The sequence below is a fragment of the Phocoena sinus genome, chromosome 6 (genome assembly GCF_008692025.1).
Source record: "Phocoena sinus isolate mPhoSin1 chromosome 6, mPhoSin1.pri, whole genome shotgun sequence".
In the NCBI taxonomy this organism is placed as follows: Eukaryota; Metazoa; Chordata; class Mammalia; order Artiodactyla; family Phocoenidae; genus Phocoena; species Phocoena sinus.
Window position 1 is genome coordinate 57,727,388 of NC_045768.1, and position 19,785 is coordinate 57,747,172.

Consider the following 19,785-nt stretch of genomic DNA (forward strand, 5'->3'; position numbering starts at 1 on the left):
TTATTGTGTCATTCTCAATACATACAAACTTAAGTTTGCAAAGTATATCTGTACCCCTCCCCCTCTAAAAAGCACCTTCCCAGGATGAGCTAGTGGGAAATTTGTTCTGAGTTGCTGCCCGAGGAGGAGGCAGTGCTGAGTGGAAGAAGTGAGGTGAGAAGAGTGCTTGTGGCACCGCCAGGATCACCTGTGGAATGAGGTGGACTACTAAGTGGATGGGAGGTGCAGGCAGAACCAGGCCTGTAGGGGAAGGTCCAGGGGTCTTCAGAAGAGGCCTGCTGAGCAGGACCCGGGCCTTACAGCCTCCCCTGCCACACTCTGGAGGCTCCTGCATTTTTCCCTTGCTCCTTCATCCGGGCCTGCCAGCTCTGATGACAGTCTGCTTCTCTCCTGCCCCCAGGTCCACCTGGGCGTCCTCAGTTCTTTGTCTCTTACACCGCTTCACTTCTCCAGAGATCCTGACAACTGAAAGGAGCCTCCTCAGAGGCTCAGTTTCCTTGTCAGTAAAATGGGGGTAATTAGTAGTCTCTGCCTACCTCATGGAACGATTGTGAGGATCAGACGAGATGTATGTCGAAGCCTTCTGTTAGCTGCAAAATGCTGTATACATGTCAGGTGTTATAAATCATTAGCCAGTCTATTTCTCAGCGAGAGCAGTTTCTATGCACGTTTTACTTACCCTCTGAACAATTCTTTGTCAAACAGCAAATGTAAATGCTGTTTTTTCCTTCTTGGATTATGGTGGTTCCTTTGTAACTTTATGATGTAGGCTGAATCTTTAAGTACTCCTTTGGCTTATAGCTCTTCCCCTGAACACCCATGCAAGATCATAATCCATAAAACACAGAGGCAATAACTCCTTTTAATTGCCAGGAGTTGCTCATTTGCTACGTTCTAAATGCAGTCACTTAGACATTTGCCTTAAAAAGCCTAACTACTATTTATTACGCAGAGCCGAGACTGTGTGAGGCTAGGCCCTCCTGCCGAGGGAGAAGTCGTTCAAGTCAAGTGGCCTGATGGCAAACTCTACGGGGCAAAATATCTCGGATCAAATGTTGCCCACATGTACCAGGTGAGTGCTGCCCTGGGTGTGATGCTTGCTGAGATGGACAGGAGAAGCCAGAGGGCAGACGGTATAGCCAGTGTACTGCTGACCAAGAAGCCACATGAATTTGGAACACCTCTTGTTTTATAAAAAAGGCAAAAATTCGATGTTTGATGACCTGGATATTAGACTTTTATTACCAAGTTTGATACTGAGAAACTCTAGTAACATCTGATGAATAGGTTAATTGTAAGGAATATAGTTAGTTAGGTCAAAAAGATAACCAGCTGGATGGTGGGCTGCTTTCTTGTGTTTCTGTTATACGGGGAGAGACTAACTGGCTGGATTATCTAACTGTAAGCCAAATCAGTGATGGCTGTTCATCATCCAGCAGTCCCTGAATGGGTGGCTTTTCCCTGAGAGACATCATCCCCGTCGGGCGTTTCAGCAAACCTAAGCCAATGGTGCATCGGCACAGATGGGGCCATTTGTGCACCCGAGCGCTCATTTAATGAAAAGTGCAGCTATTATTTTGGCATTCTGTTCACTGAACAACTCTACATATTATTAAAGAATATATATACAATTTAAAAATGAATTGTATCCCTATTAGAAATGAGGATGAGTTAAGCTCTAATAAGGAAAACAACATGGATGGCGCATGTGCATTTATATTCCTTCAGAAAGACTTTAAGAAGGAACAAATTTATTAGAACCAATAAATTATAGTACTTTTAGTAACACAATGGCAGAAATCAACATTCTAAAGCTAAGCAGTAGTGTAAAAACAGGAAGATTGAAGTAAAAGGAGAAAAAGCAAGAAGGTTCAGGCCTGTGAAGTTAAAAACAGCTTGAGAATGATAAGACCTCCAGTTTCCTCAGAGAAATTGTTCAAAGACTGATAAAGGGCTAGGGCTTAAATGGAAGAGTACATTAAAAGACACCACTAAAAACTGGAGCACAATGTAATTAAAAGTGTTCAAAGAAGTTTGGACAACTTAGGGGAGAACATTTTTTAAGGTGTAGAAAAAGCCACCAGGGTGGGGAGGGGAGGGGAGGATGTACATATCCTGTGTGTGTGTGTGTGTGTGTGTGTGTGTGTGTGTGTGTGAGAGAGAGAGAGAGAGAGAGAGAGAGAGAGAGAGAGAGAGAGAGAGAGAGAAGGCCATTTCCCCTTTGTACTGGTGACTAAGTGTTAAGTTGCAGATTCAGGTCATTTACAGCAGGGTAAGTGCTGCAGCATTTTTGTATCAGAATGTCCAAAATTAGGCAAAAATCACATGACAGGCTGGTAATACTGGAGACTCCTAGAAAAGAAGCGTTCACTACATCATTCAAAAGAAAATAATTACATTTAATTAAACAATAACTGCAAAAGTGAAGCATCTTACATGTAGCAAAGCTATTAGCTACATGAAAAGTATCATAATGAAGACATGTTGAAATTCCGGCTAATTAGTAATCAGTGTGCTAACTTCAGTTGAATTTATCATGGCCTGTCAACATAGAACTGTGAGCATATTTACAGACTCAATGAAAAAGTTAAGACTAATATTAAAATTGTCTCTCAAGGAAGTAGTTTAAAATTCCTCATTAAACCACCTGGCCTTTTGAGATCATTTTGTGTTTTGTGTCTCTTCAGCCTCACCATTGAATAAGCAAAGATATTTATAAAAATGGAACTAAATACCTACTGCGCAGTGCTAAGTATCCTAAGTATATGCATTTTGGGGACCCTCACAGTAGCCCTGCAACATAGATGTTTTTGACTCCTACTTTACAAAGTAAAGTCTCAGTGAATGTGATAATTTGTTCAAGAGCACACAGCTGGTAAAGGGAAGGGCCAGAATTTACTCTTGGCTCTGTCCCAAGTCGGGTGAACAATATCCCAGCTTGCGAGGGACTGTCCTTGATTTTAGCACTGAAAGTCTTGCATCCTGGGAGACCCCTTCAGTCCTGGACAAACTGGGATGGTTGGTCACCATACCATACTCCCTCTTAGTTTTAAAATTGCCTTTTTCTCTTTTAGAATTTTCAAATGATCTAAAACAGAAGAAAGGTAGGCACAGGTAGTTCTAGCTATGCTATCGAACTGTATAAATTGCAATGACACCTTGGCCTAATTAAATGTTACAGAAACCATTTTGCTGAAACAAGGCCAGGAAGAAAAGCCTTCCCAATCTCAGCGTTCCGGAAAGTAGCAGCGAGAAGTCTCCTGTGACCGAGACCTAATTCTGCCCCGTGTTTGAGCTTAGTCAAACGTGAGCAGTACATGGATAATAAATACAAAGTTTAATTATATATTTTATCTTTAGTATTTTTTAAACTTCAGCAGATTTTTAAAAATTAAAAACCATGTTTTTAATTTTAGCACAGCTAAATGGTTTAACTTATCTTTTAACTAGAATTGCAAGCATATACTTATTTCTTAAAAGTAAAGAATTCAGACAGACAAGTTAGGGATTTCAAGAATACCATAAGTGGTCAGAGTTAGAACATATCATATATTCTACCCTGATTGCATCCCTTTTGTTGTTTTCTTCTGGAAGAGTTCATGTGGGATTGAGCCTAAACCAAGATCACTTTGAGTAGGGCCTTTGATGAATTTCCCCCAGATGCTCTGTTTGTTATTGTGTCACTTTTTCTCTAACAAAATATCCTAAAATACTGAAAAAACTGGATAATGAAATTACTTGCTGCCATTTGATTAGCTTGAAAACAAAGTTTTAAAAGTTTTAAACATTTTCATTTAGATGATAATGTATTTTCACAAATTGAGGTGGCTGACACGTGAGGTTAAGGAGAACCTGAGATCTTAACAAAAGTGAGTTTTGAAAGTTAAAGCTCCGTAAGAACTTGAGAAATTATTTTATCTGGGAGGATTATTATACAAGAGTAAATATATCATTACTTCTTTCTCAAAGAGAAACAGTCCTCCCTCTTATGTTGTCAGAGCCTCTTAAAGAAACAATCAATCAGTACTTACAGGCTCCACCCGTCTTAATGCTAAATTGGCCACAATCTGATGTTCTGAGAAATCATTTGAGCAGCAGTTACTTTTCTTTGTTTTTGCTTTGGGGGGATGAAGTTTTCATATCACATATTGCAAAACACTCATTTTCAAGAATTTTGGCCTGTTTGAAAACATACTTTGTTCTTAGTTTGATAAGGGAAAGAGCTTTTCTTCCTTCCTTGGCTGTTGGATAGTTCTCTTGTTTGTTCTGCCTGAATCCTTTTTTCTTTTTTATGTAGCTAACTGGAACCCTGAAGAAAATGGTGAATGCTTGCTTCTTTTTTAAATAGGTCATGCTCGATGTCTTATTTTTCATTAGGTTGAATTTGAAGATGGATCCCAGATAGCAATGAAGAGAGAGGACATCTACACTTTAGATGAAGAGTTACCCAAGAGAGTGAAAGCTCGTTTTGTAAGTGCTGGATAATCCCTCTGAGGGATCTGCCATGTGAATCTCTCCTCCTCTCTCACTGTTTCCCAAGCCCAGCAGGAAACATACTTAGGCTTTTGGATTGATTTTGAAGAAAGCCAATGCAATTTTACCCTTATTGAAATCATTTAATCCAAAGCTCAAATTTGTCCAGAAACAGGGAAACCGGTTCAAGTTCCTCATCTTTCTTTCTAATGAGGTCAAATGATGCTTCTTTGTGTTAACATCTATTGGCATTCAGAAAGTTATTGAATATGTGTCCTGTGCAAGCTAACTGGGAACATATAAAGATACCATCAAGACATTTACAATCTTCTTAGTGGAAGCAACGTTAAAAGAAAGCTTTCAGGGCTTCCCTGGTGGTGCAGTGGTTGAGGGTCTGCCTGCCGATGCAGGGGACACGGGTTCGTGCCCCGGTCCGGGAAGATCCCACATGCCGCAGAGCGGCTGGGCCCGTGAGCCATGGCTGCTGAGCCTGTGCGTCCAGAGCCTGTGCTCCACAACGGGAGAGGCCACGACAGTGAGAGCCCTGCGTACCGCAAAAAAAAAAAAAAAAAAAAAAAAGCTTTCAGTAGGAGATTAAAGGGGACTCAGCATAGCAAACATCTAGTTTCCTATAGCCTTATCATATACAGTTCACCCTTTAACAATGTGGGGGGTTGGAGTGCTGACCCTCCACACAGTCATATATAACTTATATAGTCAGACCCTTCCTGCCCACAGTTTCACATCTATGGATTCAATCACTCAGATCGTGTAGTACCATAATGTTTATGATTGAAAAAAATCCGTGTATTAAGTGGACCCATATATAGTTCAGACCCATGTTGTTCAAGGTCAACTGTATTAACTTCTCTCTCAGAAGCTCATTAATGTTTGTGTCAACTTATAATTAAACTAAACTCTCACTTTTATATAAAAGGAATAAACAAAGCCCAAATATTAGTTGTGGAAATACTAAAGCAGTTTTTTTTTTTACAAAAGAAAACGTTATTAGTTTCAAGCCCTGTACATACCATTAAAAGACAAACATGGACAAATAGTCAAAACTGAAGTTGTTAAAAAATATAATTCATAATAACTTAGTTTTCATTGTATCATAAAATATTTACTGGACCCTGAAATGAAGTCAGTTTTACTCATTTAGAATTGCATCTAGTGCATCTGTGAAATGATAAGTCCTAAACTAGGCAATTTGAATGAGGGGATTTTTCTGACTAAAATGAAAATTTTTTTCTGAATAAATGACATCCTTAGTTTTCATTGCATGCTAATGATATACTTTTATGCAGTGATAGAGCGACTCTAGATTACTTTGGAAGAACATGGGTTTCCTTAAATGTTCAGTTGTATATTCAGCTCCTCTCCTGTCAGGTGGGATCCTGAGAACAGGGTAAGTGCATCAGGTGTAAACTGACTTTTCCTTCTCAGCTGCATCCTTGAGGGGAAGGTCCTTCAAAGTGAAACAGTCAAGAGAAGAGTGATAGTAACAGCACTGCTGCCCACCCAGTGAGGAAATGTGGCAAGTAGGGGACCCACACACCTGAAAACAGATTAACCCCCAGATAATAAACAGCAGGGAAAGGGAGAAGAAAATATTCCTATAGTAAAGACATCTGTTAAACCTTAACAAAGAGCTAAAAACCTGGATAATTTGTCAGTGTTCTAGGTCTTGAAATCTCCTCAGAAAAACTTTCCTTTTCAAGATGCTGGAGGTGACTGCCTCTCATCCTGTTTCTCCTATCTTCCATGGATTCTCTGTCCCCTCCCATTCCCTCCCCCCTTTTTTTAAAAAATAATCTAAAGATTTAGAGGTTGGGAAATGGAGTAGGTAGCCCTCTGGAAGTCTCTCAGGTCTTTGATTTTCTAATCCATGTATGGTTAAACATCCTACCAGCTGGGTCTTATAGATTTCAAATACCATTTCTTAATCACATTTAAGCTTTTTGCTTTCTGCTCTGATCACAATCTCTGTTCCATAGTAGATTTGGCTCCAATACCAGTATGCTTTACCATGTAGCTTTACTCAAGCACGAATTTTCTAAGGTCCATTTCTCAGAACAGTCACACCAAACTGAACTGCTTTTCTAAAATTCTCATAGAAAATTTTTAAATTAAAAAATATATAGGGCTTCCCTGGTGACGCAGTGGTTGAGAATCTGCCTGCCAATGCAGGGGACACGGGTTCGAGCCCTGGTCTGGGAAGATCCCACATGCCATGGAGCAACTAAGCCCGTGAGCCACAACTACTGAGCCTGCACATCTGGAGCCTGTGGCCCACAACAAGAAAGGCCACGACAGTGAAAGGCCCACGCACCGCAATGAAGAGTGGCCCTCGCTTGCCGCAACCAGAGAAAGCCCTTGCATAGAAACGAAGACCCAACACAGCCATGAATAAATAAATAAATTAAATAAATATATATATATATATATATATATATATATATAAATCACATAGATACTCTGAATCTAACCTGTTACGTTATGTTGAGCCTAGTAGAAAATTTCTTGAGACAAAATCCAGTTTGCCACCTCTGTTTTTACTGAATCAAAGACTTAGGTGCTTCTGCTGTAGAAAACCAGCTTTTTCTTAAGGTTTGTATATAACCCTCTGGGCCTTGGCTAGTTTGTCCGTGACTGACTGCTATTTTTTTTCCAGTTGGCGAAACAAATCTGATTGGAAAACTTATTGATGGAAGATACTTTATAATTAGAGAAATCTTTTGTTTTTTTTTTAAGGCGGGGTGGGTTGCAGCCCCCACTGGGAGGCCTTCATGTTTTAATGACTTCTGCTCACCCAGACATACGCTGACTTGGGGAGAAATTTTTCTAAAGTGTCAGCAGTCCGCCTCAGTGACTGTGCTGCGTTCCTTCCCACTAACTTCAGAAACAGCCCCATTACCTTTTATGGTCTCACAGAATAACCATAGCAATGGTGTATAATTAACTGGTGCTGCTGGTAAACTGGTTTTATTATTGTATTTAAGACGCTTGCTTTTGCTGTCCTCACACAGTGGCAACACTTTCATAGATGTTTTATTTTCTCCTTTAACTTTAGCACTTATAAAAGGGAAAGATTACTCAGAGGAAGTGCTTTGCCAAGAATGAATGAACCAAAACTGTTTTATGCTAATGGCAGAGGGTGCCCAGCCCATCCACAATCTCTTACTTTTCTTCCTGAGTGAAGCTAGGAGCATCTGGGGGAATCCATGGAGGGAGCCTATCAATCACCCTGGATGACCATCTCATGAACTAGCAGGGAACATGCCCAGCTTTGCACTTGGGTCCATTTTTAGTTTTCAAGCTTCTTTGTAATTGTTCCATTGTTTCTCTCTTCTTCATGATTGACCATGTGCTTTCAAGCCTTAAAAGCTGGACCCTGCCTGTGTCACTACCATGGGAGGGGGCCTCCGTGACACAGTTGGTGTCATCTCAGTAAAAACCAGTTGGGAACACGTTCGAGGGGCAAAATAGGAAATTAGGAAGGAAGAATAGTACTTTAAAGTAAGCTTTACCTGGTGGGAGGAATCAAAATGGTGGAGGAATAGGACTTAGAGCTCACCTCCTCCCACAAATATATCAAAAACACATCTACAAGTGGAACAATTCACACAGAACATCTACTGAACACTGGCAGAAAACCTCAGATTTCTGAAAAGGCAGAAAAACCTCCACGTAAACCAGGCAGGACAAAAGGAAAAAAAAAAAGAGGAATTGAGATGGGACGTGTGCCCCAGGGAGGGAGCGATGAAGGAGGAAAGGTTCCCTCGCCCTGGGAAGTCCCCTCACTGGTGGGAAGATCAGCCTGGATGGAGGGGGAGCTTTGGAGCCATTGAGGAGAGCGCAGCAACCAGTTTGAGGAAGGCAAAACAGAGAGTGACCTACATAGGTGGTTGGTAGTGCTGCCCTGAACTCCCCAGCCTGAGATGCTCATCTGCCAGGGCAGGCAGGGGCTGGGTGCTAAAGCTTGGGCTTTGGAGGTCAGACTCAGGGAGCGGACCAGCGCTGGCTGCACGGAGACAGCCTGAAGAGGCTGGAGTATGGCAACTGAGGATGCCCTCAGAAGAAGCCTGGGTCTGCCAGAGAGGCAAGGTACCATTGTTGGGGGATGCAGAGGAGAGGGGCAGGACTTGCCATAGGAGTTTCTTTCCCTGTGTGCCCTCTCAGGCAACAGGACACCACCTACATGAGTTCTGGGAGCAGGCACGAGCCACCACTGTCATCGTGAGCTCCAGAGGTGGGCATGGGCTGCTGCCGCCACTAAGAGACCCATGAGCAGGTGCCAGTCGCTGGCCCTGCCACCTTGCAGGCACGCAGGCCACTGCTGGGAGACCCACAAGTTGGCGCTGATCACTACCCCAGGGTACCAGGAGTGAGCACGGGTCACCACACCTGCCCACCCCATATCAGGGGATAACAGCCAGCACACACTGAGGAAAGAGCAGGAAGTATCCAAACTAAAAGCAGCCCCTCAATTCCGACAACATGGCAGAGTAGAAGGACTGCAGCTCACTTCCTCCCACGAAAACACCAAAATCACAATTAACTGGTGAACAACCATCGACAAGAAAGACTGGAACCTACCAAAAAAGATATTTTACATCCAAAGACAAAGAGGAAGCCACAATGAGATGGAGTGAGAGTTCTGAGCCTCACGTCATGCTCCTCAGCCTGAAGGTCTGGCATTGGGAGGAAGAGCCCCCAGGGCATTGAGCTTTGAAGGCCAGTGGGGCTTGAGTGCAGAAGTTCCGCAAGACAGGGGGAAACAGAGATTTCACTCTTAGAGGGCACGCACAACGTGCACTGGAACCCAGCACAAAGCAGTGACTCCACAGGAGCCTGGGCTAGACCTACCTGAGGGTCTTGGAGGGTCTCCTGGAGAGGAAGGTGTTGGCTGTGGCTCACTGTGGGGGCAAGGACTCTGGTGGCAGAGGCCCCAGGGAATACTGATCAGTGTGGGTTCTCTTGGAGGTTGCATTTTTGGCACTAAGGCCTGGCCCCACCCAATAGTCTGCAGGCTCCAGTGCTGGGACGCCTCGGGCCAAACAACCAGCAATGGGGGAACACGGCCTCACCCGTCAGCAAACAGGCTGCCTAAACTTGTACTGACCTCACAGCCACCTGTAAACACACCCCTTGACATGGCCCTGTCCACCAGAGGGACAAGACCCAGCTCCACCCACCAGTCCCTCCCACCAGGAACCCTGCACAAGCCCCTGGACCAAGCTCACCCACCAGGAGACAGACACAAGAAGGAAGAAGAATTACAATCATGCAGCCTGCAGAAAGGAGACCACAAACACAGAAAGTTAGACTAAATGAGACAGTTGAGAAATGTGTTCCAGAAGGAACAAGATAAAAACCCAGAAGAGCAACTAAGTAGAGATAGGCAAATCTACATGAAAAAGAATGCAGAGTAATGATAGTAACGATGATCCAAGATGTTGGAAAAAGAATGAAGGCACAGACTGAGAAGATACAAGAAATATTTAACAAAAACCTAGAAGATTTAAAGAACAGAGATGAACAATACAATAACCAAAGTGAAAAATATACTAGAAGGAAACAATAGCAGAATAAATGAGGCAGAAGAACTAATAAGTGAGCTGGAAGAAAGAGTAGTGGAAATCACTACAGCAGAACAGAATAAAGAAAGAAAGAATGAAAAGAAAGGAGGACAGTCTCAGAAACCTCTGGGACATTAAATGCACCAACATTCGCATTATAGGGGTCGCAGAAGGAGAAGAGAGAAAGTACCTGATAAAATATTTGAAGAGATAATAGCTGAAAACTTCCCTAATATGAGAAAAGAAACAGTCACCGAAGTCCAAGGAAATGCAGATTTCCATACAGGATAAACCCAAGGAGGAACACACCAAGACATATATTAATCAAACTGACAAAAATTAAAGACAAAGAGAAAATATTAAAAGCAACAAATAAAATACAAGGGAATCCCATAAGGTTATCAGCTGATTTCTCAGCAGAAACTCTGCAGGCCAGAAGGGAGTGGCATGATATATTTAAAGTGATGAAAGGAAAAAACCTATAACCAAGAATACTCTGCCCAGCAAAGCTCTCATTCAGATTCAATGGAGAAATCAAAAGCTTTACAGATAAGCGAAAGCTAAGAGAATTCAGCACCACAACCAGCTTTACAATAAATGCTAAAGGAACTTCTCTAGGCAGAAAAGAAAAGACCACAACTAGAAACAAGAACATTATGAATTGGAAAGCTCACTGGTAAAGGCAAACGTACAATAAAGGTAGGAAATCATCCGCACACACACAAATAGGATATCAAAACCAGCAGTCATGAGCAGAGGATAGTACAAATGCAGGATATTGGAAATGCATTTAAAATTAAGAGACCAGCAACTTAAGACAGTCTTGTATATATATAGACTGCTATATCAAAACCTCACGTGATCTGCAAACCAAAACTCTATGATAGACAAAAACACACAAAAAAGAAAAAAGCAATCCAAATACAACACTAAAGATGAATCACATGAGAAGGGAACAAAAGAGGAAGGGAAGAATAAAGACTTGCAAAACCAAATCCCAAACAATTTACAAAATGGCAATAAGAACATATATATCAATAATTACCTTAAATGTAAATGAATTAAATGCTCCAACCAAAAGACATAGACTGGCTGAATGGATACAAAAACAAGACCTGCATATATGCTGTCTATAAGAGCCCACTTCAGATACAGACTGAAAGTGAGGGGATGGAAAAAGATATTCCATGCAAATGGAAATTAAAAGAAACCTGGAGTAGCAATACTCATATCAGACAAAATAAACTTTAAAATAAAGACTGTTACAAGAGAAAAAGAAGGACACTACATAATGATCAAGGGATCAATCCAAAAAGAAGATATAACATTGTAAATATATATGCACTCAACATAGGAGCATGTCAATATTTAAGGCAAATTCTAACAGCCATAAAAGGGGAAATCAACAGTAACACAATAATAGTGGGGAATTTTAACACCCCGCTTACATCAATGGACAGATTATCCAGACAGAAAATCAATAAGGAAACACAGGCCTTAAATGACACATTAGACCATATGAACTTAATTGATATTTACAGGACATTCCACCTGAAAGCAGCAGAATACACATTCTTCTCAAGTGCACATAGAACATTCTCCAGGATGGATCACATGCTGGGTCACAAAGCAAGCCTCAGTAAATTTTAGAAAATTGAAATCATATCAAGCCTCTTTTCTGACCACTAGACTATGAGATTAGAAATCAGTCCCATAAAAAAGACTGCAAAAAACACAAACGCGTGGAGCCTAAACAGTATGTTACTAAACAACCAGTGGGTCACTGAAGAAATCAAAGAGGAAATCAAAAAATACCTAGAGACACATGGTAACAAAGAGATGACAATCCAAAACCTATGGGACACAGCAAAAGCAGTTCTAAAAGAGAAGTTTATAGCAATACAGTCTTACCTCAGGAAACAAGAAAAAGCTCAAACCTAACAACAACCTAACCTTACAGCTAAAGCACCTAGAGAAAGAAGGACAAACAAAACCCAAAGTTAGTAGAAGGAAAGAAATCATAAAGATCAGAGCAGAAATAAATGAGATAGAGATGAAGAAAACAACAACAAAAATCAATGAAACTAAAAGCTGGTTCTTTGAGATGATAAAATTGATAAACCTTTAGCCAGACTCATCAAGAAAAAAAGGGAGAGGGCTCAAATCAATAAAATCAGAAATGAAAAAGGAGAAGTTACAACTGACACCACAGAAATATAAAGGATCATAAGAGACTACTACAAACAACTATATGCCAATAAAATGGACAACCTAGAAGAAATGGACAAGTTTTTAGAAAGGTACAACCTTCCAAGACTGAACCAGGAAAAAATAGAAAATATGAACAGACCAATCACTGAAATTGAAACTGTGATTTTAAGACTTTTACCAAACAGAAGTCCAGGACCAGATGGTTTCACAGATGAACTCTATCAAACATTTAGAGAAGAGTTAACACCTATCCTCCGAAACTATTCCAAAAAAATTGCAGAGGAAGGAAAACTCCCAATCTCATTCTGTGAGGTCACCATCACCCTGATACCAAAACCAAAGATACCGCAAAAAAAGAAAATTACAGGCCAATATCACTGATGAACACAGATGCAAAAATCATGAACAAAATACTAGCCAACCGAATCCAAGATCAAGTGGGATTTATTCCAGCGATGCAAGGATTCTTCAATATTCGCAAATCAATCAGTGTGATACAGCACGTCAACAAACTGAAGAATAAAAACCATATGATCATCTCAATAGATACAGGAAAAGCTTTCAGCAAAATTCAACATCCATTTATGATAAAAAAATCTCCATAAAGTGGGCATAGAGGAAACCTCCCTCAACATAATAAAGGCCATATATGACAAACCCACAGCTAGCATCATTCTCAACAGTGAAAAGCTGAAAGCATGTCCTCTAAGATCAGGAACAAGGCAAGGATATCCACTCTCACCACTTTTATTCAGTATAGTTTTGGAAGTCCTAGCAGGGCCATCAGAGAAGAAAAAGAAATAAAAGGAATCCAAATTGGAAAAGAAGTAAAACTGTCACAGTTTGCAGATGACATGATACTATACATAGAGAATCCTAAAGACGCTGCCAAAAAACTACTAGAGCTCATCAGTGAATTTGGAAAAGTGGCAGAATCCAAAATTAATACACAGAAATCTCTTGCATTCCTATACAGTAACAACAAAATATCTGAAAGAGAAATTAAGGAAACAATCCCATTTACCATCACATCAAAAAAGAATAAAATACCTAGGAATAAACCTACCTAAGGAGGCAAAAGACCTGTACTCTGAAAACTATTAGGATGTTGATGAAAGAAACTGAAGATGACACAAACAGATGGAAAGATATATTGATACAATGTTCTTAGATTGGAAGAATCAATATTGTCAAAATGACTATACTACCCACAGCAATCTACAGATTCAACGCAATCCCTATGAAATCACCAAGGGGATATTTCACAAAATTAGAATAAAAAAGTTTACAATTTGTATGAAAACACAAAAGACCCCAAATAGCCAAAGCAATCCTGAGGAAGAAAAAGAGCTGGAGGAATCAGGCTCCCTGACTTCAGACTATACTACAAAGCTACAGTCATCAAAAGAGTATGGTACTGGCACAAAAACAGAAACATAGATCAATGGAACAGGATAGAAAGTCCACAGATAAACCCACACACCTATGGTCACCTAGTCTGTGCCAAAGGTGGCAAGAATATACAACGGAGGAAAGACAGTCTCTTCAGTAAGTGGTGCTGAAAAACTGGACAGCTATGTGTAAAAGAATGAAATTAGAATATTCTCTAACACCATACACAAAAATAAACTCAAAATGGATTAAAGATCTAAATGTAAGGCCAGATACTATAAAACTCTTAGAGGAAAACATAAAGAGAATACTCTTTGACACAAATCGCACCAAGATCTTTTTTAATCCACCTCCTAGAGTAATGACAATAAAAACAAAGTAAACAAATGGGACCTAATTAAACTTAAAAGCTTTGCACAGCAAATGAAATCATAAAAAAAAAAATGAAAAGACAGCCCACAGGATGGGAGAAAATATTTGCAAACGAATCAACAGACAAAGGATTAATCTCCAAAATATATAAACAGCTCATGCAGCTCAATATTAAAAAATATGAACAACCCAATCAAAAAATGGGCAGAAGACCTAAATAGATGTTTCTCCAAAGAAGACATATAGATGGCCAAGAGGCATATGAAAAGCTGCTGAACATCACTAATTATTAGAGAAATGCAAATCAAAATACCAGGAGGTATCACCTCACACCAGTTAGAATGGCCATCATTAAAAAGTCTCCAGGGCTTCGCTGGTGGCGCAGTGGTTGAGAGTCCACCTGCTGATGCAGGGGACACGGGTTCGTGCCCCGGTCTGGGAAGATTCCACATGCCATGGAGCGGCTGGGCCCGTGAGCCATGGCTGCTGAGCCTGTGTGTCCGGAGCCTGTGCTCCACAACGGGAGAGGCCACAGCAGTGAGAGGCCCGCATACAGCAAAAAAAAAAAAAAAGTCTCCAAACAACAAATGCTGGAGAGGGTGTGGAGGAAAGGGAACCCTCTTGCACTGTTAGTGGGAATGTAAATTGATACAGCCACTATGGAATACAGTATGGAGGATCTTTAAAAAACTAAAAATAGAACTACCATATGATCCAGTAATCCCACTCCTGGGCACATATCTGGAGAAAACCATAATTCAAAAAGATACACGCACCCAGATGTTCATTGCAGCACTATTTACAATAGCCAAGACATGGAAGCAACCTAAATGTCCTTCGACAGAGGAATGGATAAGGAAGATGTGGTGTATACACACACACAATGGAATGTTACTCAGCCATAAGAAGAATGAAATAATGCCATTTGCAGCAACATGGATGGACCTAGAGATTATCGTACTAAGTGAACTAAGTCAGAGAGAAGACAAATATCATATGATATCACTTATACGTGGAATCTAAAAAAAAACTGTGCAAGTGAACTTACTTACAAAACAAACAGACTCACAGACTTTGAAAACAAAAGTATGGTTACCAAATGGGAAATGGGGGGTGGAAGGATAAATTAGGAGTTTGGGATTAACATATACACATTACTATATATAAAATAGATAACAAGGACCTACTGTGTATAGCACAGGGAACTCTACTCAATATTCTGTAATAACCTATATAGGAAAAGTATCTGAAAAAGAATGACTATATGTATACGTATAACTGAATCAGCTGTACGCATGAAACTAATGCAGCATTGTAAATCAGCTACACTCCAATATAAAATAAAAGTTAAATTTTAAAAAAAGTGAGCTTTACGTAAGCATAACAGAAAAAGCCCACATTCCTTTGCCTAGCTATCACTTACTGAGCAGTGACTGTGTCAGGGCACATTCCTTGCTGTTGGGAACATGTATAAAATTCAGTTCATAGTCCCTAATATCCTCACCGTGAAGGGGTTCAAGGCACCCCCTATGGGGAGACACTTACCTACCCCATATCTCTGCCACTGCCCTCATTCTACTACACTGACATGTAGAGTGTTACAGGAACCCAAAAGAAGGAACCTCACATTTGTCAGTGGCAGAGAGGATAGAATATTTTCTATGCAAAGGAAACAATACATCTAATGATGATGGGGCATGAACCAGTAAGGTGTGGCCGGGAATTGCAAATAATTCAGTCTAATCCAAGCAAGGGGTAAGATTATGCCTGATTATGTATGTCCAGCCTAGGAAACGTAGACATCATCTTGAAGGCAGTAGAGCTATTGAAAGACTATCAGCAAGGGTGTCATATAATCAGAGATTTTAGAGAGCTTTCTTCTAGTGGTTCTGTGAAAAATAGACTGGGGTGCAGCATTTGTTACAGTGGTTTAGGACAGGAAGTGTGAGGGCCATGGGGTCAGTAGGGTTAAAGAAGAAAGGATGGAGGGCTTCAAGGTACATGTAGGAGGGGTCCTGGACAGGGGAGGGACAAGGGGGAGTTTATAACTTTCAGGTTTCTGATCAGTGTAGCTAGAATTGATGGGGATGGTGCTGCTGTTCATTGAATACAGCAAGGACAGAGATGGAGAAGGAAGAATTTGAGTTCACTTTAGGTTGGACTAGTTATACTAGTGCCTCCAGTATAAACACTTTGAGATGCCTGCTGGGTTGTTGGACATGTTTGCAGGCCTGAGCACAGGTGGAGGTCTGAACTGGGGCGAGAGATGTGAGCATCTTTGCAGTTGATGTTGAAATTGAAGTTGTGAGGGTGGGCAGGCCCAGGGAGCATATGTGGCAAGGAAAAGGCCACACACAAAGCCTCAGGGGCATCAGAGTTGAGCAAATAGTTAAGAAAGGGGAGCCGCTGAGACATCCACGGTGAGCAGCCAGAGGAGGAGGAGGGCTTACAGAATGACAGAGAGCTTCATGCAAGAGTTAGGTGACAGGGTAGTCACATAAATTTAGGGGAGAGAAGTGTCCTAGGAACTAGGACTTGAGCAAGGACAGTTTCAGGGAAGTGGTGGGGACAGAGGCCCAGAGGTAAATAGGAATAGGGATGAATTAGAGATGACTGTGGACAATTTTGTCACATACCTGGTTGGGCAGGAGCCAAGACGGGGCATGAAGAGTGAGGGAGATTTAAATGAGAAGACTTTAGTCCTGCTCATGTTGGGGAAGGTCCCTGGGGGTTGGAGATCCTGAAGAAAACTGAGCTAAATGGAAGCAGGTGGGGGGGCTCCAAGGCCCCTGCGTGGGGCCTCCTCCCTGGGCCTCAGCACCCTCCCCACTGCTGACTGAGTCAGATCTTTGTCCGTTCTTTTGCTGTCAAGTGCCTGCCTTTCTGCAGTGTAACACTGGCTGTTCTTAGTCCACAGCCTCTGATATGCGATTTGAAGACACATTTTATGGAACGGACATAATCCAAGGGGAGAAAAAGAGACAGAGAGTGCTGAGCTCCAGGTTTAAGAACGAATATGTGGATGACCCCGTCTACCGCACGTTTTTGAAGAGCTCTTTCCAGAAGAAGTGTCAGAAGAGGCAATAGTCTACCTACACTGCTGCAGGCAACAGAATGACTTGCGCCAGAAGAGGAACGATGAAGGGACAGCCTGGGGCTGTGCCATGTGTTTTGCTGGGGTAGGTGACGGGCTGTGTCTCTGACAGTGGAAAATTAGGCTTCCCAGAGTTTGGTCACCAAAACCACGAAATACACATTATTAATCGGATACCACAATCTGAAGTTGTCTCCTAGTCTTGCATTTACTTCTGAGCAGTTGTCTCCTATGATCCCAAAGAATTTTTCTAAGTAGAAGGGAATAATAATGAATCACCCATCGAAAAAAGCCACTGCCAGAGGAGGTGGATCCCCATGTGTGGCTTACTTAGTCCCTATTCAGGAACCACATGGAGACTTCTCTCCTCAACCCTATTAGCAGGTGGGAGCCTCGATTCCCAGGTGGGAGGGTGATAATTTATATATTTTCCACAGTCAGGGAAGGACTCTCACTTATTTGTTTTAAATGGCAGTTTTTATAAAACATTTTTAAAACACAAATGGCATGGATGGTAATGAGATTTACCCATATGCTACCTGCATTTCCCTTGTACAGAAATTTTACATTTTTTTATATCCGTTTTACTTTTGATTGTGTCTGATAAGAACTGAGTTGTTGGCCTTTGTGAAGTTTTTGGCTCTTGAGAAAGAATTCTTATGAATTGTATGGGAATTTTATATATTTAAAGAGGGAGATCTGGGGCTGTTATTTTTAAATACTTTTTTTCCATAATACATATTCTGAGTAGATATTTATAAAATATATGTTTCTTTCATTATGTGTTTGTAAGATTAGAGTTTAAAATAAATATGCTTTGATGCATAGTTTTGAAGTAATATGATTTTTCCTTTTTGAAACAGCTTGGAAATGTACTAGTGTTTAAAAATAAAGATTTCCATTTTCTCCAATCCTGTCTTCTAACTTGCTTATTTGTCTAGGTTTAAACCTATAGAAAATAAGTTTTTTGGGAGAGCTGGCTCTGTGGACATTCAGGGGCCCAGGTTTGTCAGAACTTCTTCTCTCACTGATTACATAACTGTGGACACACTGTGAGACATTGATGGCTATACCACTGGGGACAAAGCTCCTCTACCTGCCCACAGTGCCTGATGAAGTGTTTTCCTCAGCTCCATCTTTAGGCCTGGAAGAAATCTGAGCCTCTGGAGTCTGGAGCTCTTTTCATCCCAGGTTTCTTGGTCCTCAGCTTCATTAGAAGGGGCTGTACGGATCCTCCAATCCCTCCCATCACTTTATAGATGAGCAATGGAGGAGAGGAAGGAAGAGGGCTTGCCCAAGGTCACACAGTAATGCTTCAGTTAACTATGGCCACAGTTATGCTGCGTAACAAACAACTGCAAAATCTGTGTCCTGTGATGAGAAGCACTTCTTTTGCTCATGAGTCTGCAGGTTGGCTGATCTAGGTTGGGCTTGGCTAGGCAGCTGTGTTGACCTCGGCCTGGGCCAGCTCACACGTCTGCTCCATGTGTCCCCATCAGCCCACTGGACTCAGTGGGCTAGCCCAGGTATGTTCTCAGGTCACTGGCAGAGGCAGAGAGGCCAGCCAAGTAAGCAAATTTTAGATCTGTTTGTGATGTTGGTTAACATCCTGTGGACCAAAGCCCAGAGCTAGGCATTAGAGGGCATTTCAGAGTTTTATGGCAAAACGTGTGGATGTATCATGTTACTGGGTAGAGAGTGAAGATGAAACAGTAGTGACAGAGCCACAGTTAGAACTTGGTTTTGCAGACTGCTAGCTGGCTGAGTGCTCATTTTCCAGAGTGCCTCATGGCTGAACTCTGAGCTGGGGAAGAGCCCATCAGCCACATTTTTACAAGGACTAAGCACTCCACATTTTCTGCCAGTATAGTCATATATTTTATCAAGTAATCAAGCTTGCCTTTTCTATCTCCACATTTTGAGTGGAACTGACCTGCTGTCTCCACAATATGCCAGGGAAGTAGGCCTGTGTAAGGCATTAAGAGGAATTAATCTAAATAGGATCATTTGTTTTGTACAAGTTTGCCTGTCAGCAAGATTTCTGATTGGCTGCCACAGGGAGAAAATGTGCAGAGTCCTATGTGATTTCAAATACAGCTGTTTTTTATGGTCTCACTTAACTAATGTTCCTATAATCAAGTACAGCTGTATACGGCCTAAGCAAAATAGTGCTGGCCACAAGTGCACTCTGGCTCTTGAGAAAGATACCTCTGTTTCACTGCATTCTGCATAAAGTCATTATTAGCTCTATGACCTGACAGACCAGTAAAGCTGTTTCACTTTACCGTGTGACAGCTCAATTGTAATTTTAATTTCTTTGCATTAAACTAACTATATTTATAGTGTGTATGTGTAGCGTGAAATCAGGTGAAGTCCTTCTAGTATTAAAAAAAGAATTTCTGGCTGGACAGTTATTATGTAATTCTGATTACAAGCCCTTTTTCTGGAGGTTACAGGATTAGTGAAACTGCCTGGCATATTTCACAACATTTTAGTTCCTTTATATGTGTTTGAAATGAGAACAATGTGATTCTTGTCAGTTTACTTTTATTAAGGTACTTTTGTTTAGTTCATCTGAAGAGAAACTGAGAAGAAGCATCCACTAAAATATCACATGGCTTCACAGAATATATTACAAATTGCTACTGGGTAATGGTATAT

The 19,785-nt window shown here is 41.2% G+C and overlaps 1 protein-coding gene across 5 annotated transcripts in view; it reads left to right on the forward strand.

Moving 5' to 3' along the window:
* Positions 1–17,951, forward strand: part of KDM4C (lysine demethylase 4C) — a 428,305-nt gene extending 410,354 nt beyond the window's left edge. For 4 of the 5 annotated variants that reach the window (XR_004350380.1, XR_004350379.1, XM_032634921.1 and 1 more), the window contains exons 20-22: positions 953–1,072; positions 4,378–4,470; positions 16,941–17,951. Coding sequence is in view for 2 of the 5 variants with exons in the window: in XM_032634921.1 (XP_032490812.1) it covers positions 953–1,072; positions 4,378–4,470; positions 16,941–17,117 (390 nt within the window). In the remaining 3 variants the exon portion in view is untranslated. Of the gene's footprint in view, positions 1–952; positions 1,073–4,377; positions 5,028–16,940 lie in introns of those variants that run through there. The other variant, XR_004350381.1, reaches the window with a different exon arrangement.
* The last annotated feature ends 1,834 nt before the right edge of the window (positions 17,952–19,785 follow it).